General features: G+C 35.4%; 2 protein-coding genes across 3 annotated transcripts in view; one reads left to right on the forward strand and one right to left on the reverse strand.

Annotated features, from left to right (window-relative positions):
* Positions 1 to 6,396: 6,396 nt before the first annotated feature.
* LOC123525230 (uncharacterized) overlaps positions 6,397 to 26,312 on the reverse strand; it is a 28,806-nt gene continuing 8,890 nt past the window's right edge. The window contains exons 2-9 of one of the 2 annotated variants that reach the window (XM_045304100.2): positions 21,500 to 21,709; positions 20,559 to 20,719; positions 18,464 to 18,667; positions 17,099 to 17,280; positions 15,490 to 15,664; positions 8,320 to 14,058; positions 7,648 to 7,806; positions 6,397 to 7,092 (exon numbers count right to left, since the gene is read on the reverse strand). In XM_045304100.2, the coding sequence (XP_045160035.2) occupies positions 6,947 to 7,092; positions 7,648 to 7,806; positions 8,320 to 14,058; positions 15,490 to 15,664; positions 17,099 to 17,280; positions 18,464 to 18,667; positions 20,559 to 20,719; positions 21,500 to 21,708 (6,975 nt within the window). In that variant the 5' untranslated portion in view covers position 21,709 and the 3' untranslated portion in view covers positions 6,397 to 6,946. Of the gene's footprint in view, positions 7,093 to 7,647; positions 7,807 to 8,319; positions 14,059 to 15,489; positions 15,665 to 17,098; positions 17,281 to 18,463; positions 18,668 to 20,558; positions 20,720 to 21,499; positions 21,806 to 26,312 lie in introns of those variants that run through there. The other variant, XM_053538042.1, reaches the window with a different exon arrangement.
* Positions 13,927 to 26,312, forward strand: part of LOC123525232 (peroxisomal biogenesis factor 3-like) — a 159,631-nt gene continuing 147,245 nt past the window's right edge. Inside the window, exon 1 of the mRNA XM_045304103.2 lies at positions 13,927 to 13,939. The gene's annotated coding sequence lies outside the window, so the exon portion shown is untranslated. The remainder of the gene's footprint in view (positions 13,940 to 26,312) is intronic.

Here is a 26,312-nt window from a genome sequence, read left to right on the forward strand (position 1 = left end):
CAGATGATCCTATTTATTTTGAGGTCAAAGCTCAAGGTCTGGAACAATTAATTAGGGTTTCCAGATGATAACTCAAGAACGCTCTGGTCTAGGATCATGAAAGTTGATTGGGAGGTTGGTTATGACCAGCAGATGACACAGTTTTTAGATCAGTAGGTCAAGGTCACAGTAACCAGGAACAGGAAAGCCGTTTCCAGACGATAACTTTAGAACACTCGGGCCTAGGACAACGAAACTTAATAGGGAGGTTGATCACGATCAGCAGACAACCCTTATTGATTTTGAGGTCAAAGGTCAAAGTCACAGTAACGCGGAACAGTTGAACCATTTCCAGACGATAACTTGAGAACACCTGGGCCCAGGTTGGGAGGTTGACCTTGACCAGCAGATGACCTATATTGATGTTGAAATCAGTAGGTCAAGGTCACAGTATCAACGACAACTTGAGAACGCTTTGGCCTAGGATCATGAAACTTAATAGGGCGGTTGATCATGACCAGCAGATGACCCCTTTCGATTTTGAGGTCAGTAGGTCAAAGGTCAAGGTCACATTGACATAGAACAGTATTTTTTGCCAAAAAGTTGGAGAATGCTTTGGTCTAAGATCACATTTGATACGGAGATTACTTATGACTGGTGAATGACCCATAATTATTTATTTGAAGTCAGTATGTGAAACGTCCAGTGCACAGTGACCAAAAAAATTATTTACCTTCTGCAGTAACTAAATGCATCAATTGGGCATTTCGTGTTCAACAAGCCTTGGTTTGCTCTAGATCAAGACATTAGATCCCCCCCACCCCCACCTCCCAGCACTGGCTTAAGTGGAATTTTGAGATTGACCTGCAGTACCAAGTTTTGAATGGTTGAATTTGTAAAAAATCAACTTAGATTGCTTTATTGTGGTCACATACTATAAAGGTACTCTAAAGACACTTTATGTGAACCATACGCAGTATTCTCGTGAATATTTATAGTGTTCATGAGAAGATATTCTACCCATGACGGTTACTTGATTTGATTTTTATTTAATGCATTTAAATAGTGCTGTAGTAAATATAGTCTGCGAGTACTTAATTTAACCTTTTGGGGGCCCAAACATGTATGGCATAACGTAACGCGCATCGCAAGTATATTATTTTGTAGTAATTAAGCAAACCTGTCTCTTTATAAGGAAAAAATACATACAAACACTAAAATGTTCCATTTTTTATTAGTACAAAATGTATAAGGTAGTTGCATAACAGTGAAACTGTATCTTTGAATTTTAACAATGAATTGTAAGGTTAAGATGCACTGTAACATTTCAATACACCAATGACATAGTAGCATAATCAAAATAAACGCTCCATTGCAAATTAATGTAAATAAATTTGCGTATGTTGTAATTTTAACATAAAGTTTGTTAAAATATACAGAAAAAGCCCTTGTAAGATGTAAAATATCTTAGTTTACGTTTTCAGGTGCATGATAAATTTACAGCAATTTCATTTTTGAAATACATGGAATTGAAACTGTTTATCTATCGGGGGCAGTTTGAAACTTTATGGTACAATATCTACAATTGGTTGAATTTGAAATGGTCCAGTCGTTTGACAACGTAAAAACCTTGACTATTAAATCTCATGTGTATTCATTTACAATGATCAGATGGTGTCCCTCAATAGAATCTCGAACGAGATTGAAACTGGAATATCTTTTTTTTTATTTTTTTTGCATTTTATTTACATACTTTGTGCAAGTTTGGTTTTCTCTGGTTTCTATTTCATGAAAGCTTCAAAAACATATAGATCATATAAAAGACGAAGTGAATCTAAACATAATAACGTGTTAATGGTGGCAATTATATAAGTTAGCGAACAAATTAATACTAGATTAACAAACTCGTGCTGTTTTCGTTGAATCGTAGTGAAAAAAAAATAAATACGGTTTTGATATTTTTTTCTACGGATCTGCGAATCGACCTCCCAACGAAAAATTAAAACACGAATACCGTTACCCGGCCAAAATGAATTACTGTTTGCATCGTAAACGTAGTGTATTGGCCTACTTTATACTTTTGTTTTGTTTGTTTACATTTCAAAGCGCCTTATTACTGTGCGATGCCTATACATACTTTGATACTGCATTGTATACAAAGTAATTCCATACTCCGAACGATCCACGGCTACCATAAGCAACCCTTATTTCTACAATGAAACAAGCAAATTCGATGAATTGGTATCCCCGCCGAAAGGGTCTGTGGTGAGGAACGGCAAAAAAAGATATCCAGGAAAAAGTTAAGAACGTACAAAGAAGCAAATAAGTTCTTTACTCAAAATCAAATTAACAGAAAATGAAAGTTTTTTTTTTTTTTTGGGGGGGGGGGGGGGGGGGGGGGGGGGGGGGGGAGAGGTTAGGGTACAAAAGTTTACATGTTGATTATAAATATTGATGGAAAATTAAAAATTAAAAAAAAAATGGGAGGGGTGTGACCAAGGCAAGGGGTGGCGACCAGGTGTGGGTACACAACTTCACATGTTTATAATAAATGTTCATGGAAAAGAATTAAAGATTTTTAATGAAATTCTTCCAATTGGTTGGTTTGTTATGTACAAATCTGTAGATTTTTAAACAATTAAAGGGCAATAACTGTATGGAAAATTGACCAATAAAAAAAGAAAATGACAGGCATGTATGTTGGTTCATATTTATTTCAAGTCTGATGAAATTCTACCTGCTAGTAACTGAGAAATGGCTGCAGTTTGATATTTTTGTGCATTTTTCATTAAATCAAGGGCAATAACTCTAAGGGAAATTGACCAATCAAAAAAAAAAACATTGAAGGCCATCATCGCAGTATCTTGGTTCATGTCTATTTCAAGTTTGATGAAATTCTACCTGCTAGTTACTGAGAAATGACTGCGGACGGACATTTTTTATTAAATCAAGGGCAATAACCCTAAGGGAAATTGACCAATCAAAAAAAAAAAACTTAACGGGCATCATCGCAGTATGTTGGTTCATGTTTATTTCTCAAGTTTCATGTAATTCTACCAGGTAGTTACTGAGAAATGGCTGCGGACTGACGGACGGACAACGTCATTTCAATACCCCCTCCCGATTTCATCGGCAGGGGATAATAATCGATATGAATAAGGTCAACCATCGCGTTCAAGTTGCGACTACTATAGTAGAAAAAAACATTTATAACGCACATCTTTGTGTTCTTCATTAATATTTTTCAAAATATTTGTCTTTATAAAATGTATGTCAAGTCTGAAACTGGGTCATCTGATGTAAAGAAGTAGGTCAGATAATTTTCAACCCGGTCTATGTAACTTGATCAGATTATTTGACTTGATGAAATCTAGACTAAATCATCAAGGGCGAAAACTATGTCATCAAGGGTGAAATCTAGGTCATTTGCCATTAGGTCAAAAAACACACTGTAAACACAATAGAAGCCATATTTATCTGTGTGTTCTGCTTGAAACCACATCAAAATATTTATGTAATGAAATGTAGGTCAAATAGGAAAATGAGTCATCACTCGTTTAAATTCTAGATACTAATACATGTATGTTGCCTTTTATGCACATATTATTGACCCTAAAGAACGTTATCCTGGAACAAATAGAAGAGTATTAATTTTGTGGCTATCGGTATTATATGAAATAAATTACGCGCACACATCTGCTAGCGTATGCAGATATTTTATACTCAAACTGACTATCCAAATAATTCAAAACTTACTTAAAATATGATCAGTACAAAACAAAGTTCTGATTTTTTTGTTGAATGCAAATTTTGTTGTTATCCATTTAAACGACTTTACGAAGTACATTGATTTATAAGATAGATTAACGCGACCTGTGTGAACATATAAACATAACTATGTACACTATTTAACAATTAAACAAATTCGGCCAAGTGGACCTTTAAGTAAATACAGAAAACATGCATTATGTTATATGAAAAAAAACCTGATATTTTTAAAAAAGAATGTAAATAGAAATAATCAATACTTTCAGTATCATACACAATATAACAAAGCGTTTTCATTGAAAAGCACAGTTTGCCAAGCAATAAACAGAGATGATAAATTATCTCTGGATCCTAGATGTTAATGCACATAAAATGCATATAGTTTCAAGTTTCATAGTACATGACAATATGAGCTATAACATATATATACATATTGAAATATATGATGCATATATAAAACATGAACGTGTCTTGTTATGTACACAGGAGGGAGAGACGTTCATAATAGTAGTCAACATACAATTTAACATATCGACATTGCTTAGTTTTATTGATCTGTCACTGGTCCTGAATTGATTCATAAACGACAATGCATATCACTTCTACTTAAAAATGTCTAATAAAATTGGCCAACTAGATAATAGGTGACGTTTGTAACAGTGACAAATCAATAAAACCAGGTAGTGCGTTGAAACAAATTCAAACTGTTGCATAATACAAACAGTTTCTAAACATTACTTGTTATCAAATTTCACAATAATTTACTTAACAAACATACAAAAGTGTCTGTATTTATCAAAGTGTTTTGTGTTGATGTTCGTAATAGATTCAAATATCATAATACTCGGACGTCTTCAGTAATCTTGTTCTTAATACCGAAAGTTCTTTACATTCTAACAAACAGTGATATTCATCACCGCTACGTCCTATACAGTTACACTGTGTACATTGATTAGTCCACACATCCATTGAATGTATCATGGATATGTTTAATCCATTGAAATGTTTGCTTACTAACATTTACAAAGTTGCTAAGTACTATAAAATATAAGGAACAAGACAACTTAAAAGCGTTTAGATCAAAAGCTTATCAATTCTTAATGATTTAACACCGGTTTCACCATATACAATGCCATTGGGCGTACTTGATTTAAGACCTAATAAATGTTTAAGATATTTCAATTGTACTTTTTCAAAAACAGTATTATTACCATAACAACAATATTTACAACCATACATTAAAATCAGTTTAACAAGTGTTTGTCAAATAAATCTATTTGCATATCTTAAGTATTTTACCTTTTGTATGACAATATATAGCTTTGGTAGCATGGTTTGCAGTATGATGTTTTGTCTTAGCAAAACAACCACTTCTACTAAATGATATACCCAATTATTTGTATTCGTCAGCAATGTCTAAAATCTCATTCTTATTGGTAAAATATACTGTAATGGTTCTTCCTTTAGAAAATATAAGAACTTTCGTTTTGAATGTATTAACAGATAGTTTCCAATTATCGCAATAACTTTCATATGAATTAATAGCGTTTTGTCAACTGATACAATAACAGTGTCTTCTACATACAGAATAACAAACGATTTATCTAAACCAATCAGTTCATTATTTAGAGTAACTCAGTCTGCTCTATTTCTGCTTCTAAAATATTCATAATATTCATGTAGATCATAGAGATAAAATGAAATCACCCTGTCTTACACCAATGGTGCATGGAAAATATTCAGATTTTTCACCATTTACACGTATGCACGCACGCACGCACACGCGCAAGCACACACTCACAAATACATGTTTTAGCATTATACTAAATATTTTAAAAATATTTGAACTTTCCAGTTATATAATAATGACTAAGTTTTGTCCTCAATTTTGGCCTGCATATCGTATCAAAAGCACTTTTCAAATCTTTCTAGAATTATGTAGTAAATCAATAAGCATTTTAAATACATACATATTATCAACGGTGGAACATCGCTTGATATTGATTTATAAGGTCATTTTCTTCAGCAAATTTTTGTAGGCGTGCATTTTATATAGACGTAAACAATTTACCAAAGCAACTAAGTTGTTGACGTTATTAAACTATAATTGCTAGGTTCAGTAACATCACCCTTGTTTAATAATACCAAGTGTCCAACAATCAGATATAATACCATGGTTAAAACAATATTGAAAAGCTCATGGTAGACATGTTTCAGAATAGGTAAAGAGTATTTAATATGTTCATTCAGAACTTCATCTAAGCCATATGCTTTGTTATTTTTAGCGCTTTCACAGCAATTTCAAATTTCTTGAATTGATATTTCTCTGTTAAGCATATCATTATTGATAGTGGGTTTATCTAGCATGTCATTATCTTGTGGCATATTGTCACTATTTCTTCTACTGTTAACACTTTTGAAATAAATCATATAAACTGTGCGGCAACAACATTTTTCGTACCACCATTCAAAATTTTCCAGTACTTTCTAGGGCTTGTTTTTTTCTCAATTTTTTAGCTTTCCCACATTTGACCTTTTGATTTTTTTATAATTCTCATTCATACATAGAGTTTTATACAATCTACTGAAAGATTTCTTTTTTTTTCTCATGTGATTTTTTTACGCAATTTATACAGATATTTTGCACGATGAAAATTACGCCGTGCTGTTTTACATCCTGCATTGAACCACCGTGGCATAAAATTAATTTTCTTTCTAGTTCCACGTGGCTAATATTACTAACCGTATTTCTAACAAAGCTAGTTTTAACATTATTACTAAATACAAAACATATATAATAAATATCTACCGACAATAAATACGCTTTTGTACTCGTAGTATTTGGTTTGTATTTATCTGGTGTAGCTTTAAGACCTGTTAAACATTAAAAGCATGAGCAAATATTCATCAGGTATATTAGAAGGTGCTTTTGAATGTAGAACACAGAAATCAAAATGATATCAAATACAATTTGATCCAGTCTGTTCACGAGAGGTAATAAGATGTGCAGCAATCCTCACGTTCCGGTATTAGCGGACCGCAATAACAAGACAGGAGTTCAAGTAAGCGATTCACGGGAGTTCTATCTAATTTGAGTAAGGTAAACTACATCATGACGCTGGTATAAATGAACACCATTTTGGCATTGATTAACCAAACATTACATACGAAAAGTTTCCAAACGGAGGTCTAACCTCATTCATGCTAATTCTTCCGGCGTTTCTGAGATTATGTTGCTATCAATGGCTTCCTTCAATACTTTAAACCACCTGGTTGCTGTATATTCAGAGCTTGTTTTCAAATCCATCCACTCGTCAGAACATTTAAGAAGAATATGGAAGTCTCCTAAAATTGTAAAAAATATAATACGTTGAGGTATTCGGCAACCGCAAGCTATAACAACGCCATTGTATTGCGTTACCCGAGTGCTGTTAAACCGCGATTTAGTTTTAGTAAAAGGAACGGTTAGTATGTGATTTGGAGAATACCACCAGAACCAAAATTTAAAAATGGAAATCCTTTTTCTTTATATTTTCATGTAGCAGAGTAGTTAAAATCGTTGACTTTGACTCACTTACCCCCTCCACCACCTCTGTACATATAGAAGGTTATTTTGTTTAGTATTTATGAACATGCTATTGTATTTTTCACAAACTTTAGTCACGTGCATTTAAAAGTGTAGTCTGAAGCATCAAACATTCAAACATATGTGCATTACCGCTGTCTAGCAGCTCGACTAAGATTTTCATATGATACGTAGATTGTGCTACACGTGTGCTACACATGTGCGCCTTGAAACATCTTGGAAATCGTAAAACCGACTTATTTCATTTCTGTGCAAGACATCATGTAAGCAGATCAACATTATATAAAGATGAATACAATATTAAAAAATTGCACCTTGCACATTTTTTATGTCTATCTTCGTCACTAACTTGACGTGCAACACTTGTAGCTTTCTTGCTTTCCCATGCCATTGTAAGAGGAGGGAACCATTGTCTCTGGTAAGTGATACATGTACATTTGTATCAAATATGTCGTTCTGGATGACAAAGTAGTCTGAAAAGAATTTGCAAAATAAATGTATGCATTGAAAATACTGTTTATACTGTAGCGGTTTTCGTATCGGGTGGCCTGAGTAACTCAACTGGTAGCGCGTTAGCACGGTAAGCCGAAGGTCCGAGGTTCTAGTCCCGGTCGAGGCTGCACATTTTTCCTCTGACTGTGATAAATCGCCCCCAGCTGCATGATTGCATATGGAAGTTACTAAGAAATTCTAATTTAAAACAGCATATATAACAAACAGTGTCATGATTATTAATTCTGTCAAATACAGGTGAACTACTGGAAATTGTTAAATTCCTTGAATATTAGTATAAGATAAATAGATCTATTGTTATCCTTTGAAAAGTATATTTTGAATACTCACGTACATAAATTATTATACGGACGACATGCATGTTTGTTTATTATGAATTTGCTTTTCGGATAAACACTAAAAGGTTTACTTTTCCGTTGCAGTAAAAGAGTTTTGTCTTGACTGATTTTGAGTTTATAATAAGTATATATTACCTGAAAAAATATTTTTAGATGTGTGGTTTCTCTCCCCTGCCATCATCATATCTGAATCTGTGGTTTCTTTAGTAGTGATTTCGCTAGCTATTCCGGCACCTTTTGCCGGAGTATTGGCTCTTTCATTATCAGGGTTTGATCTGTTGGTAAACGACCTCGATTGTTCTTGCAGATCAGCATTCCGTGCATGGTTAGAATTTTCACGACTCTTTCTCTTGTGGGGAATATGTTCGACAATGTACTTAGTAACTGTTCCAACAGTTGAGTCATTGTATATTTGATCAAGTGGTATTCGGACTCGTGTTGCCTTCACAATGGAATTAATGAAGCTTGCTGCCGTCATTGAGTCGATACCTATTGCAGCGAAGCTACTGTGCTTTGTAAGAGTGAAGTTATCAATCACAAGCATTTCGGATATTGTTAACTTCACTAAACATTCGATTATCTCCCTTTGTTTCTCAGCACTGGACTCATAATATTCCTCCAGGCAAAACTGATTATCTCTCAAGCCAGTGTTTTCTTTCGATTGTTTTTCTTCTTTCGAGAAATTTGCAAATTTTGCCGAATTAAATTGAATTGATCCATTTTCTTGAAGACATTTCCAATCAAAGCGTCCAAATATTACTTGAGGATAATTTTCCATCAAAGCTCTAATGAAGCATTTCCTAATATCGGCTGAGCTAAGGAAATGAAAACCTTGACTTTTCAAATAGGCTTCCAACTTCTTATTTTCTGTTGCCATTCCTACAGCTAATGTACTCCAATTTATACTTTGACCACATAAGCCAAGACTGCGACGGTAGTGTGCAACGGCATCTTGAAATGCATTTCCAGCAGCATAGTTACATTGTCCTTTATTGCCGAAGATTGAAACAATCGAAGAATGCATCACAAAGAAGTCAAGAGCCATGTGTCTTGTCGCCAGATGTAGATTCCAGGTTCCTAAAATTTTTGGAAGCAACGGCTTATCAACATCTTCCTTGCTCATATCTTCTAACAACATATCACGTGTAACGGCTCCGCCATGGAAAACACCTCTTATCTGGAAATCACCCTCGATTTGCTCTTGAAGCTCTGTTAATGCATCTTCCAATTGACGAATGTCTGAAATGTCAGCTTGAAGAGAAATAACTTTACAACTATATCTATTTTGTACATCTTCAATATCTTGTTCTTTTTGAGATGAAGGAACTTTTCTTGATATCGTTGCAATACAGCCAGCACCAAGTTCTGCTATCAGTTGGAGAAGGTCCCATCCTAACCCAGTCAGACCGCCGATTAAAATGTAGCATCCATTTCGCCTGAATAGTTCTTCTTTTGTTACCAGTACAGGTATTTTGCAATCCAAAAGTTTTTCATCAGTAACTACCAGGACAGGGAAAGGTAATTTCAGCACTTCATTTCCCTTTGTGTCGTGATTACTAAGGCATGCGATCTGCTTTTTGGACATCGACATGGTACTTGATTTGAACATTTTGTTAAGTTCCGGTACAATTTTTGTCAGACGAGATGAGGTAAAGAAATCTTCTGTTTTCAGGACTTGGATAGATAAACTCTTGTACTGATGTTTCATGGTCATTTCAACAGCTCTTGGAAAATATGCTTCAATACTGATAATATTGATCACATTCGGATATCTTATAGGTATGATATCGGCATATACATTGTGGTCCACAATTTTCCCGAGGATAACTAGGGTTCTTGGAGCAATCGCTTGCACCGAGCATTTTTCTGATAAACTTTTCATGTCATCAATTTGCACAATTTTCTTTTGTCTTTTAAAGATTTCTGTAATGACATCTGTGCAGAAATGCAGCTCTTCATCTAAAGTAACACAAATGCTTGAAGACATATTGCAGATATCTGCTATATTCCAGACGATTACACCAAGTGTCATCATACCGGGCACGTATTGTGACGGTTCTGCAACGTCAAATGTACAACTGCTAGGAACTGAAACGGTAGTAGTGACGTCTGTCGCAAAGCAAAAACCAAACTTTGGATTAGACACGTGTAGTTCAGATTTAGAGGATCGATCGACCATTGTGCCAACACCTTCAAGGCATAAAATCGGAAACCCATACTCATTGTTTTCTGGCCATATGGATGTTCCACTGCTGTCCAAACCTGTCGAAACAGGATACAAGTCAGTGTTATGAATACAAACAAAATGAACCAGAATATCGCGATAATTTTGACGATTTTGTTGATTTTCCGCTTCGAACATATCTGTTTCTTGACGCTTGTGTTCCAAATGAACATTTGTCACGATGCTAGGACAGTCAGACTTCACGATCATGGTTTCAGCAAGATCAAATGTTATCCTGCGCTTACTTGGTACAGTACTGAGTACGTCAACAAGGTCACTGTGAAGGAGTGTACCATTGTGAATGAGATATTCATGGAAATCGACATTATCTGACCAAAGGACATCAAATAAAACGGTGAAATTGATATCTGATGTTGTCATATCAACGAGTCTTACATCGATGAAAGAATGTTCCCTAAGTACAGATCTTACTAATCCCCAGAGCTCCGCTCCACAAATGTTGGAAGAGCTGATTTTCAAATTCGGGTCGGCCATGACTCCTTCTGTCACAACAAACACTGGTACTGATGTGTTCGCTTCTTTCAAAATTTGTATGAGAAGCGCTAAATTTTGAAAATTTGTCTTAGCTTGAAGAAACACTTCCATGTTGTCGCTGCTGGTATTTCCGATGTGATGAAACGGCGCAAAAATGACTCTGCTTGTTGCAGAAACATTCTTGAGAGCTTTTCTGAAGACAGATGCATCATCTATTGTGCCGTCAAGGATCACTTTGTCACTGACTAAAGTGTCATCAGGGCAATTGAAATTATCCATGAAATGCTTCGATGCAAACACGAGAAGTCTGTTTGTATCATCATTACCAGGTCTCTCAATTTTGTCAGGTAGTTTAATTATTTTCCACCGCAGATTATAAACAATGCTATCATCAAACGTATCTGGCGCCTTTGTCGTATTTGGGTAAAAGTCTTTGATTTCTGCAATGGTGATACCTGTTGTAGACAGCAGAAGTAAATTGTAATGTTTGGTCATTGGTGTTTCTTTAATCCTTTGACAATACGCATACATTCTTTCCTGTGGTGGCATGTATATTACCAACGAACTGAATGCTTTAGGCAATGTAATACCTTCTATCTCCGTTGTGGTAACATGCAAAATACCAAATGCTTGAAATAAAGCATCTATAATTGAAGGATGAAAGTGGGTCGTTTTAATCTGCTTTTGGACGGTTTTTGGAACAAGTATTTCAGCAATGCATTCCTTAGAAGATGTCCATGATTGTTGAATGAGTGCTAGGGACTCGCCATATCTTAGGCTAAGTTGTCCTAAGCATTCATAGCTTTCAACGTTGTTTCTATTAACATTGCATCTTGAAATGATTGGCGCTAGATCAATAACAGACCTAGTGTGATTTGTGCGCGGAAATATATGTCCTTGACAGAGTGTCACCCCTTTATCTTTAAAGACATAATGATATCCATTTCTGTCTGCACCATAAGTCACTTCCGCTTCTACCGAGAGCTGCTCGTCGTTTTCAAGACTTAAGCGATTACAGAACTCACTCGATATGCTAAGCTCATAAACGCTTAGCTCCGTCTTCTTTTGACCAATGTCAAATGCTGCTTCAACGAACGTAGCCCCGGGTACAATCAGATTGTTCAGGAAGTAATGATCGAACACAAAGGGTGTCATTTCCCTGTCCAGTTTTATCTGAAATATTTCCCTTTGGCTACTGATATCTCTAACATACATATGCTTGTAACTGCTTGTAGGGACGCCTCTCATAACCTGTTGCTTTTGAACTGGAACAAAAAGCAATTTTGATTTATTGAATGTGTATCGTGGCACATCGATTGATGTACCACTGAGATTTAGGTTTTCCCATTTGATATCAGCACCAAGCTCATATAGTAAACCAAGTGAGGAGAAGGCAGTCATATTTTCTTTTCCCATATTCATTGAAGGAAGACTAATAGCTTTGAACTTGTCTCCAAGTATGTTTTTTAAATGGGCTTTTAGCACCGGTCTTGGTCCAATTTCTACATAAACATTTGTCACGTCTTTGTGTGCCGCAGCCTCTATAGCTTCCATGAAACGAACTGGCTTATACACATTGTCTGCCCAGTACTGCCCTGTCTGGAATTCATCAGCGGTAGCAAGTTTTCCAGTAACAGTTGAATAATGATCGATTTCCATCGTTCCTTTTCGGATAGCCTTCATATGACTTTTTATTCTAACCGCACTTGATTCTACGTATTGACTGTGATACGCACATGGTACGGAAAGCCGTTTGATCAAAATGTTTGAAGAACACTCACGGTTCAGGACTTCAATTTGATCTACAACTTTGTCCATCACATCAGCATCACCGGAAAGCGTACATGAATATGGACTGTTATACACAGCAATAGTTACACGTCGTTCGAATTGATCACAAATTTTTTCTACATTTTGAATGGAAATGTTTCCAACAACTACCATCACTCCTCCCAATTTTTCTGCTAACGCTTTTGATCTGTAGTATATAACAGAAACAGCATCTTCAAGACAAAGAGCTCCAGATGCATAGGCGGCAGCTACCTCCCCTACAGATTGCCCAACAATAGCTTCTGCGTAGATCCCCCAACTATTCCATAATTCATACAAAGCTACTTGCGTGCAAAATATGGCGATATGGTTTACAACAGGATCGGAATAGTCTTGCACCTCCATCTTTGCAACAATGCTCCATCCAGCTATTAGCTTGAGATAACGGTCAATTTTCATCAGGTTCTCTTTGAAGACTGGTTGTGTTGCTATCATTTCTCTACACATACCACTCCATGTTGTACCTACCCCACAAAATACAAAGGTTGTTCGAAATTTCTGTTGATTATGAATTTGATCCATGTTGGATAATTTGTGTCTCAGTTGTTGTGTGATTTCCTCTTTACTGGTGCCAAAAAGTAATGTCCTGCTGCTGTAGTGATCACGGTGAAATACTGACGTAAATGATACGTCATTTAAATTGCAGATTTTAGTGTCCAAGTCTGTGCTGAAAGATTCCAAAACGGATTTTAAGCCGTCCGTTTTTGGAGCTGATACACAAACCGGAAACCATAGACTACTTTCTGAGGTATTTGGTCTTTTTGACCTTTGTTCTAGTATCTGGATGACTATTGCATGGCTGTTGGAGCCTCCAAATCCAAACGAGTTGACGCAGCATATCCTCTCCCCGAATTCGTTTGTTCTCCATTCGCCAGTTTCTATAGCAATATCAAATCCGTATTCTTCAAGCTGAATGCTCTTGTTAAGATTTGATTTGTCTTTCCGTATATGTAAACTTGGTACATAGCTTCCATTTTTCATCATTAGTAGTACTTTTATCAGTCCGGACATCCCAGCTGCGGCTTCCGAATGTCCGATATTTGTTTTCACGGAACCGATAAGAGTTTTCTGCCTTCCCGTATATGGTTCTGCATCATTTTCATTTTCATGACTATTCTGTTCTATTTCTTTGTTTAATCTCTTTTTGAAGACGCTACTTTTATGCCCAGGAGTATTTATTTCATCATCACCATCAACAACAACATCATTATCATCATCATCATCATCTTTCCTCATATTTGCAATCTTTGACTCATTCCTGTACTTGCTGATGAATCTCCCCAAAGCGTTTACCTCTGTTGGATCCCCGACTCGAGTTCCTGTTCCTGTAAAATACATAATGTCTTTGTCACCTACAGATGGAGACCCCGGGACTGACTGACTTAGAATCACTTACCCTTCTCCGCTGTGGAATTCGAAACACAGCATAGTAGGTAGCATTCTTTCATGTGCTGGAAAACGGAAGGTCGTGGCTCTTCCAGGTTGTCTTGAATAAATCCGGACGAATACCTGGGTATTTTCCTACCATTAAAGTTGCAGAATTGACGTTTGGCCAAAAATTGTGTCAGTCTGATTTTCATTACAAAGTAAAATTAAAAATTTTAGGAGGAGTGTTCGAAATACGTAGCTAATGGGAACGTTCACGAGACTGTTGAGTAATTCTATGCATAGCACTATTTAGTAGCTTCAGATCAATGCGCAGGGTTTTCCATACCATATGATACCATTTCGTGTTTCCATACTAGCTTTCTGTACATTTGTATATAACATGCAGTTAATATGTATATTATAGACATTCTTCCTTGCATTCTTTCAACCATTTCTCCGTGGTTGCGATAATATTTATATAACTATGATATCAAGTTTTAGGATAATGGGTCAGGTGGTTCTCAAAATGTCGAGTGGAAACCGTTTTCAGACCCCTGTGACCTCGACCTTAAACCTACTGATCCCAGAAACAATAGTCTTCTACATCATTATCCCTAAATATGCTGCCAGATTTGAAGGTTTTAAGTACAATAATTCTCAAGTTACTGTGCAGAAATAGTTTTCAATGGTCCGGTCCCTGAGTCCTTGACCTTTGACCTAATGACCCCAAAAACAATAGGAGTCAATAACGTCATAAGTCCAATTATGCTTTCACTTTTCTGGTTAAAGGTTTCAGGTTCTGGGCTGAACGATTCTCGACTTATTGAGCTGAAACTGTTTTCAATACTCAGACCCCTTAACTTCATGTTATTGTGCGAAACAGTTTTCAAGATTCAGGCCCCCGTGACCTTGACCTTTTACCCACTGACCCTATAAAAATAGAGGTCATATACTTTTCATGGTCAATTATATTAAACAGAAACCGTTTTCAAGATTCAGGCTTCTATGACCTTGACCTTTGACGTACTGATACTAAAAACTTTTTGACAAGGGCAGTCCAGCAAGCAAGCATTGTGATAGAATTATTAATATGACAGAAATCGTTTACAAAAAATAATCTCTCAAAATAAGGTTTAGGTGTGGGTGGGGGGGGGCGGGGAGGGCGGATATGGGGTTAATAGTTTGCATCTGCTCAAAAAGTATCAATACTTGCACGTTTTCACTTTCTTGGTCAGAATATCTGACATCAATTAACATTACATTTCGAACACCCTTCGTAATGGATTTTTTTTAAAGTTTACATTCTGGGTTAGACAACGAAGATACTGAAACTCTTGTTAATTTACTGTAGGTTTTCAGATAGTTTGAAAGAAACTTATAACCCATACCATGCGCTTCAATGTACTGAAGATTTGTTGGATTAACTTCATAGCGAGAGTATACTTGTTTGAATAGTTCTTCGTGTTGTTCGCCAGATGGTGTAGTTATTGGTTGAACAGAACGTCCGTCCTGGTTTATACCGGTACGTACAACGCCCCAGATTTTGTTTTTATCCTGTAGTGCCTGTATAAAGGAGAGCCATTTGTTCAATATGAGTCGCATCATGAGAAAACAAACATAGTGCGTTTGCGACCACCATGGATCCAGACCAGCCTGCGCATCCGCGCAGTCTGGTCAGGATCCATGCTGTTCGCTTTCAAAGCCTATTGCAATCACAGAAACTGTTTGCGAACAGCATGGATCTTGACCAGACTGCGCGGATGGTCTGGACCCACGCTGGTCGCAAACGCACTATGTTGGTTTTCTTATGGTGCGGCTCAATTATATTTTGACAGTTTCCTTACCCTACTTTGAACCAGAAAGCTTTTCTATAAGACACGGGCGTACATAGGTCGTAACATTTTACTGTTGAAACTTAAAAGATATCTATCTGACATTTTGTATACTTTTATGAGACATAAAAATTCCATTTGTTAATAATACATAAATTGAATTAAATCATTTGCAAGTTACAGCCATTTAAATTTTGCTAGGATGGTGTTTGTGTTGCAGTGGTCATGACGACGGCGTCTTTGAATGCACATCTTTCTGATTAAAGTTAAAGTCCAGGTTTCTAAACGTATCATCCGCCTATACATAGAATTATGAAAGTAATGTAAAGTAATTTGATACAAAACAAATGTTATTTGTTCTTGCACTGAAAACTTGTGAAGAGTAAGATGTTCATTGCAAATGACACTAATCAGAAATAACGTCATGACCCTTGCATCAACTAGATGGCACATGCAAAATAAATAAAAAGAGGCTATAATCACTGCACCGCAACCCCTATTGTATTTTTAGAATGCATGTAAAACGTTTTTTTTTATGTGAAACACAATTCTGACTGCCACTTTCTCAGATTTTACACCATCGTGAGAGTCATGCTGGACTAAATAGTTCTAAAAGGCTTCTACTTTGATACAGGTTGAGTCTATTAGCGAACATAATTAAAAATATGGAAATATGCCAGCATGAAATACAAATTTTCTCAAATGAGACATAATTATTTCGACTGTACGGCATTAAAATTTTATCAATTTTACGGTATAGTAGTCGCAACTTGACCGCGATGGTTGACCTTAGGCTGATTATTCATATGAATTATTTCATTGTAGAAATAAGGGATGCTTAGGGTAGCCGTGTATATTTATATGGAATTTGTTTGTATACAATGCAGTTTCAAAGTATGTATACTTACATTTGATAGGATTACGTACACCACTGCAGTAAATCTATATTACGATTTTAAAGTTTATGAATCCAAAGAAATGAAGCGTTTTACGTACGCTCCTTTTCAATAATAGGTTGTGCCTCATTATGTATTATAATACAAAGGTCAACCATCGGGGTCAATTTGCGTCCATTATATCATTATTGGTTGAAAATTTTGACTTTTCTTTTTTATTTACTTTTTCGGAAGTTAACGAAGTGTCTTTTAGTCTGCAGATATAATACCTTTTTTAGTGATTTAATGATGACAATACCACACCCTTCAGCTCGGGCGTAACCATCAGCTGAATCACAAAACGTCTGGCACTGGCCGATTTTTGACAAGATCTTGGCACGACTGAGTGTAATGAATACATCCGGACAAAGTAAACTATTCACACCACCACAGATAGCCATATCACAATCACCTATTGTAGATACATTACAGAAGTATTTATTATATGTGTGATAGTCAAATGAATTGAAAAATTCGCGACGAGCAAACGCACAAACATGTTGATTACTTTAGACTGGGTATGAACTACTTGCTCTCGTCAAATACTTCGCCATTTATTTAATTAAAAAAAAACAACAAGTAAATATACTAAATAAAAGATAAATATTGAAATTAAGAAGTTTCAATCTTTATTTAAGTCTCATTCACATACAAGCATAAAATGTAACATACAAATCGACAATTATATAGTATGGATGTTACCCTTCTAATCATAAGTATATGGGACTATATTTAAGAATTTACGATACATTTTGAATCATACACTGTACACAAATGGAACAAATATGTATATTACAAGATAAACCTAAGACGTAGTCGCTGATCTTGACCAAAAATTACTTAAGAATCAAAGATATAAAATGTGATAATACAAGATAGGCACTATTGCACGTAACTAAAAAACGGTCTAAAATATCAGTTTCGATCAGATCGAATATGAACTGATAAGCAATTATGTCTTAGACGATGATAAAATGAATTTGTATCCGAACAAATAAAAACCTATTAGCATTATTTACAAATGAATAAAAGTCTACGTTGTAAAATATTGTGGCAGGTTTTGGCACAAAAACGTGTCATTTCAGGTTTGGAAAATAGAAACTTCATTTTATCTGATTTTGATAGTGTTACAAAAGTGTCATCATTTCTTGCTTTCTCAAACAGATCATGTCTAATATCTTCATAGATATGACAGTCAACTAATACATGGCTCTCGTCTTCAATAGTGTCACAGAAAGGACACTTCCGGTCATGTACTCCCAAGCCTTCATAACGCCCAGTTTCTATACGGATCGGCGCCACACCACAACGGAACTTTTGGCGTATATCTACCCACACCCAAAAAGAACCTCATGGCACGATACTGAACTGCGTTTATGCACGAGTAGGAACGATGACCCCAGATAGCAGAGCCATAGCTTATGGTTGGCCAAACAGTTGTGTCAAACAGATAAGTAAAAACATTATATGGAAGGCCACCTACAGCTTTACATTTGGCAATGAGAAGGCCTAGTGCTCGACTTGCACTTTGGGCAACAATTGAAATAGAATGAAATTTGAAATATTTACGAGCGGGAAGCTCAGATGAGCCATACCTGATCTGATAGCTTCACTTGCGAGATGTATGGCCGTGATGGAAGAAGAACACGCTGTATCAACCACCATGCATGGACCGCGAAGATTATAAACATAAGACACACGTGATGCTACAATTGTTGTGCTCATCCCGGTGGCAGTGTAGTTTGTATCTTCATCATGGTCCAGATTTGACAAACTTTTATAGTCATCATTCATAGCACCTGAAAGAACGCGATTGAAAATATTTTGAATCATGATTTAAACATGACGTTGAATTATTCATTCATTTTCTGGATTGCATTAAACGAAAACTACCCGGATGTTCCAGGCAAGTTGTGTACGAGAAATCCACATAAAAATTCAAACATCTGTTTTTTTCACAATACCTCGCCGCATACGATGACTATAAAAAATTAAAAGTAAACAAGTTACTAGGCTACATAATCGATACTAAGAAGAAGCGTGCAATAAAGTTAGAAATTTCCGTTACGAAATTCCACTTCAAGATCAAAGCATTGTAAATACTGGAGGACGGGTTGTCTTGAAATGTATTGATTCTGTCAGGTCCGAGATCAGCAATTTCCCTTTTCTGTTGGGGCTGTTAAACTAGTAAATGTCTTTTTCGGTTTTTTTTATAACAGTGTACCCATTTCCTTGCCAAATTTCTATGTTCATTGTGAATTCAATGACTAAATATGAACAATGCAGACGATCATGATTAGACTGCACAGATGTGCATGTAGACACATACACACAATTACAAAACAATCATACATTTTGTACTAACTATTGGGCAAACATATATCAGACTATAATAACATAGGGAACAGAACTGAAAAACATTTTTAAGGGACGATCAGACTTTTAAGGAATACACATATAACTGATTACCGTTTTGCAAATTAAAATAGACTGTAACAGTCAAATCATTTGAGCATGAAATATTTTGTTTTTGCTCTAAAATAGTAATAACTTTAACAGATTTACCGAGAGCTAAGTAATATTTTATTCGGCAAAATAATAAATTCCTTTCTCAATAAATTTCCAAGTATCATAAATTGTTGGAAAAGTCTTTTACTTCTTTTGATTATCAAAAGCATCTATCAAAGTTCTCTTTCTCTATTTCACTTCATTGTGGTGATTAAAAATAACATATATCCGAGCTTTTACTTCCCCAAAATTCTGAATTTTTTAGTATAGCTAAGTATGTTTATTCCATTGATGTAAAATCTTCAATGAAAAATCCGTCATCCAGCGATAAAGCGTGCTTAGTTTATTGGTCAGCGGGCACATCGTCTGCTCACAATTATACTACACTAATCCTCTGCATTCAATTAAAGCGCGCAGTGAAGCGTGGTAATTTCAGTTGGTCTATGTGCTGCCATTTGAGAACTATTTTCTTTCGGTGGAGTGTGAAATCTATGATGGTTATCAAAAAATCGATTAAGCCGACATTCGTATATGTATCTTTGTGGTTCCACTAGACGGAATTGTCTTCGACAATCCGTCCAACAACGAGTACATGTAGCGAAATACACACATATATCGATTTTCTATTGTTTCGAGCTTTCAAAAAAAAAATAATAAAAGACTGGACGTTTATAGTACTAAACTTTGAGTTTGGAAACTGACTCGAAATTTTTTTACTAATGTTGGCCTTCCAAGATACACTTAGGATAACCCCACCCGCTTAGCACAGTAGGTAAGAGCGTTGGTCTACGGATCTCGGGGTTGCGAGTTCGATCCTCGGGCGGGGCGTATGTTCTCCGTGACTACTTGATAAACGACATTGTGTCTGAAATCATTAGTCCTCCACCTCTGATTCATGTGGGGCAGTTAGCAGTTATTTGCGGAGAACAGTTTCTACTGGTACAGAATCCAGAACTACTGGTTAGGTTAACTGCCCGCCGTTACATGACTGAAATACTGTTGAAAAACGGCGTTAAATCCAAAACAAACAAACAAACACTTAGGATAATTCTAGATTTTTATTTTTTGCCTTAAAATTCAAACGAAAAGTGACTTAACGCTTATCTTATGTTTATATTTCATCTTTTGATGCACACACTATACCAGAGAAACGATAGTTTCGAGCAAAAAGCTGCAACTCACCAATGTAAACTCCAGTTTTTGTTCCTGATATATGTTTCCTGGTGATACCACCATCTTCCATCGCCATATGTGTACACTCCAAGACATACCGATGTTGAGGGTCAATGCGCACTGCTTCAGTATCACTGATACCAAACAAACTGTTGTCCCATTCATCATGCCTGTATAATTTTATGGTCATCATCATCATCATCAGCAGCAGCAGCAGCAGTTTGAAAAGGAGCAAAATGAAATACAAATGTAACATAATAAAGGACAGTTTCGCGTAGTAGAGGTATTGTTGACTAAAGTCTGTGTCTTGAATGTATAAAACAATATTATTTCTATTCGAGCTACGTGGATGTAGCATTTTAAGATTTTGAACAGACAATCTGAGAGAAATTGTCGCTATGTTTAATCATTCAAAATTAAAACATAATAACTCTGTTACAGTCACGATGGGATAGAAAACAGCAAGTTTATATGTTATCTCAAAGTCAAAAGGTCGCAACAAATTTTTAATTCTCTTAGATATTTTGTACAACAACACGTAGCTACAGAAAAAATCCTATGCTATCATAAAACGCAAACGAGTAACATATAGGAGACTGGGTTTGATTGAGTCTGTTCACTGAGGCTAATGGATAATAAAACACCTATATACCCTCTAGCATAGGCTTAAGTGGAATAAACATAGAATGGGCTCTATGACCCAAAGGACAAGAAATACAACAACACTGTATCCAAGTATGGAAGATTTTTACAGTCACCTCACAGAGCTTTTAACCCACTCTTGTGATAGTTGACATATAATCTGTAAAAGCATAGAACGGAAACAATCAAAATAATTAAGAAGACGCATTTTGATTTTTCATTCTTTAGAGGTTCTGGATAATGCAAAACCATGTACACACCAAAGCATCAATTTTTTAACTTATCGAACCAGGTATAACTTTATTCACCTATTAAGGAATCCAGCTTTCTTTGCATAATATTTTCCCGGTTCGTCTGGGTTATCGCTATAAAAGGCAGCATTGTTCCACCGTTCGGGTGGTATATCCACAATATGATTTTCTCCATTAACTAGCACTCTCCAGAATTCATCTATATTATCCGCACCAGGAAACCGACACCCAATTCCAATGACAGCTATATCAGTGTCTGTCTCCATACTAAAATACAATAGCAAAATAATTTTGAATATTAGCATCTTTTTCTTTTTTTTCCTGTTGTTTGTTTTCAGTTGATTATTGGAAAATTTGAGTGAAATATATATATCTGATCATTTCAGAAGTAACAAGAGGGCCATGATGGCCCTATATCGCTCACCTGTTATCATTGCACTTGAGGACAAGAAGGTCTCAGTAAAAATGTTTAAGTCCAAAGGACAGGAACAACAAAGGGAAGAAATTTAACCAAAAAGAAAAAACAATTCTTACAAGGTACAGATATGTCAAAATGCACCTAAAAATTGGAGGTACCATCCATGTTGTAACGCAGAAAAGTGGTCTCGGTTTTTCCCTACGGCCAATAATAAAAAAGTTCCTAAAAATAAGCTATTTATAGTAACGTAAAAGGGAAGTAATTAAAAAAATATTGTAAGTGAACAAAAGAAGGCTCTGCCAAATAAATCTGTTGACATAAATGAAATTTCAGATCAGTATCTTCATTAGTTACGGAGATATACCCATTTTAATTTGAAATTAAGGGAGGTAATTTGACATAAAATCAGTCCATAGTTATCTACCCTGATTGTCTCAGTCCAACTAATGACAATTATGAAATTTCAAATAAGTCCTACAAGTACTTACTGATATAAATCCATTTTGATTACAATCAGGGGAGGTAATCAGATATAAAATAACTCTGGAACCTACGATTGGATCTGATTTGTCATGGAATCTAAGATTTATTGTTGTTGAAGATATTTTGGAAGTTTGTATCAAATAAAACCATAAATGAAGTCTCTATATGGCTGCAAAAGCCAAAATAGCCAATTTTGGACCTTTAAGGGGCCATAACTCTGGAACCCATGATGGAATTTGGCCAGTTCAAGAAAGGATTCAAGACCTTGTGGTGATACAAGTTGTGTGCAAGTTTGGTTAAAATCAAATTATAAATGAAGCTGCTATTGTGCAGACAAGGTCAAAATAGCTAATTTTGGCCCTTTCAGGGGCCATAACTCTGGAACCCATTATGGGATCTAGCCGGTTCAAGGAAGGAACTGAGATCTTATGGTGACACAAGTTTTGTGCAAGTTTGATTAAATTCAAATCATAAATGAAGCTGCTATTGTGCAGACAAGGTCAAAATAGCTAATTTTGGCCCTTTCAGGGGCCATAACTCTAGAACCCATAAAGGAATCTCGCCAGTTTAAGAAAGAAACCAAGATCTTATGGTGATACTAGCTGTGTGCAAGTTTGGTTAAAATAAAATCATAAATGAAGCTGCTATTGTGCAGACAAGGTCAAAATATCTAATTCTGGCCCTTTCAGGGGCCATAACTCTGGAACCCATAATGGAATCTGGCCAGTTCAAGAAAGGAACTGAGATCTTATGGTGATACAAGTTGTGTGCCAGTTTGGTAAAAATCAAATCATAAATAAAGCTGCTATTGTGCAGACAAGGTCAAAATAGCTAATTTTGGCCCTTTCAGGGGCCATAACTCCGAAACCCGTAATGGGATCTGCCCAGTTCAAGAAAGGAACCGAGATCTTATGGTGATACAAGTTGTGTGCAAGTTTGGTTAAAATAAAATTATAAATGAAACCACTATCGTGCAGACAAGAAATTGTTGACGCACGCACGGACGGACGGACGGACGGACGCACAGACGACGGACGACGGACGAAGGGTGATCACAAAAGCTCACCTTGTCACTATGTGACAGGTGAGCTAAAAATAGCAAATATAATTCTACTATTTACAACTGATACAGATAATTTGCATGAATATTTTGTAAATAGTAGACCAGTATAGAGCTTATCATGTATAAAACATGATCTGGATGAGACTGACAGAATATTTGAAATGTTTCATGTTGTTATGTGCAAGTTTCTGATGCATGAATTTATATGAACTATATTGTGAATCATATACATCAAAAACTTAAATTTTAGGATTTTTCAAATCACACTCAACATAATTTGTTTTATCTTAATTGATATTTTGGAGGTTAATGAGGAGTACAAATATTTAGCAGTTGTTCTTTCTTTAAATTTCCGCCCAAAGATATACAGCTCTGTTGTCATACGCAAATTGAACGTTTTTCTAAAACACGGTAAGTTTTTTTTTCTAAAACACGGTAAGTTTTTCTAAAGCACGGGAATAAAGATACTACGAAAAGTGAAACGAACAATCAACACAGGATGATTTTAATGTTTGTATACTGAAAAATAACCGAGGCTTCTTCACGGTATATAGATAACAGAATAAATATTGCTAAAGTATAAAAAAAACACGTGATTATTTTTTAAAATTAGATTTTTTTATTGTCACGGGTTTGAGTTAAGTCTTTCTTTCACTAGTTGTAGTGTTATTAGAAGTTGTTAATATAGTGAGAAAACAGTTTGCAATTTCAGTAAAATACTGTAATTCTATGAAAAAATACCATATACGGAATCAGTTTTGATTTCTACGTCTTCGAGTTTGTTTTTTTTTTTCTTCTCTTTTATTTTATCTTGACAGGTAATAAAAATGTTATAACACGAATTATGTACATACATTTATTTAATGTAGATTTAATTGATAATGCTGATAGGTTTGATGACAATCTTTTCAAATAAACGAATCTGGTTGAAAATGCTGAACTATATCAAAAGTCATACTTGTAAATTTGTGTACTTTTGCAAATTTATAACGATCTCGCTCCATAACATTAATTATAAATAAATTATCATATATATTCTTTATATATATATTAGATTCGACAGCTATTATAATAATTGCTATTTTGTCTCGTAAAGTAGTGTAAAGTAGTATCGTTGTAAAGCAGTGTATGTCGTTTATTATACCTCTGATTTTTATGTGCCGCTAATAGTCATTGTTTAAAATATGTAGTTTACTTGATGGGTGGCTTTTCATACGAGTTGAATGAAATAATAGTCGAGCATTTTATCAGTTTAATAAATTCAATGCTGAAAGTCACAAATGTAATATTCTTTTTATCACATGTTATCTTTTCCTGCAGAGACAGTAAATATTCTACTTTCTTTAACTATAATAAACAAGTAAATTTGATCAGTCTCGGATACTGACGTCTTTGAAGCATTATTACACTAGTGTAGGACCTAAAATCAAACTATGTACGTCAAACATGTGATAAAAATCTTTATAACATTTCCATTTACATTTCACTTTAGTACGACTTAAGGGGATTATATTTTAAAATGATAGAAAACAAGCTCATAATCATTAAGATATAAATATAAACATCAAAGGTTGCGTTAAAATGGGTAATATTGTGGCGACCTTGGGAGTACGTTTTTTTTTGTATTATAAAATTTGTTGGTTTTGGTAGCGTAATATGGAGGTTTTCATTATCTGAAATTCTTATAAAACTGACATCAAAACAACACAAGTTTCTATTTCAATCATATTTTACTCTTGTAAATGATTTAATCATGTATAATTCATGTTAAAGATTTAATTCTCCTCAAATATATCAACTGAATAATTCAAATCCAAATTTCAACAGTCTACAACTGTATATAAGCTTAAATAAATGGATTTATAGGATATTAGGTAGGTGAACATTGAGATTTATCATTCTGCTTTACAAGGATACAGACTATCCCGCATGACTATTTAACAGTAATGATTTAAACTCCTAAAACATGCTATGTTTACATGTACATACCCCACCCCACTGGCACCAGATCAGAAAGAAAATGCCTTCGTACGTGTTACACCCTACCCCTAGGTATTCTATAAGAACCATGGTCATGAACGGGAAAATATACTAACCCATTTCAATCGCGTATTTCATACCTAAAACACGCAGGTCAGTAAATGTGTACTACTGATATTAAACAAGCGATAATTTATCTTCAATCGTGCACCAGTCACCTTGTCTCAATATTCCATATTGCAGAGATGCTCCGTATATTTTATGCTTTAGTCAACGTTACAGAAAAAACTTGCGTGAACTTCCCTAATGAACATCCGGTCTAGAGGTCACGACAGTGTGCACATGTTAAGCGAAATGTAAACAAACAAAAACAGAATGCAATATATTCACAGTTTTACGATAAGACTCGAAATGATGAATGAAATTCATCTTGTAAATGGTTTTGAATTTGAAATCATACATAGTTATACATCTATTCTGTTTATTTAATTCATTTTGCACATTTATGCTGCATATAAACATTTTAGCGTACACGTGTAGTAAAATGACGACTGACATACATTTTCACATCAGCCAATCAGAGTGTGTCTATAATCTAGAACGGAACTTCACCAGGGAAGTTCAAGCAAGTTTTTTGTGTACCTGTGAAAAAACTGTAAACTACACGTTCTTTTTCTAAGATAAGAACAATTGAAGAAATGTGACCGGTACACAACGGAAAATAAATTACCACTTGTTTAATATCAATAGTACACATTTACTGAACTGCGTGTTTTAGATATGAAATACGCGATTGAAATGGGTTAGTATATTTTCCCGTTCACGACCATGGTTCTTATAGAATACCTAGGGGTAGGGTATAACATGTACAGAGGCATTTCTTTCTGATCTGGCGCCAGTGCCCCACCCATGTCCATAACAAAGCG

Source organism: Mercenaria mercenaria, chromosome 3 (genome assembly GCF_021730395.1).
Source record: "Mercenaria mercenaria strain notata chromosome 3, MADL_Memer_1, whole genome shotgun sequence".
NCBI lineage: Eukaryota > Metazoa > Mollusca > Bivalvia > Venerida > Veneridae > Mercenaria > Mercenaria mercenaria.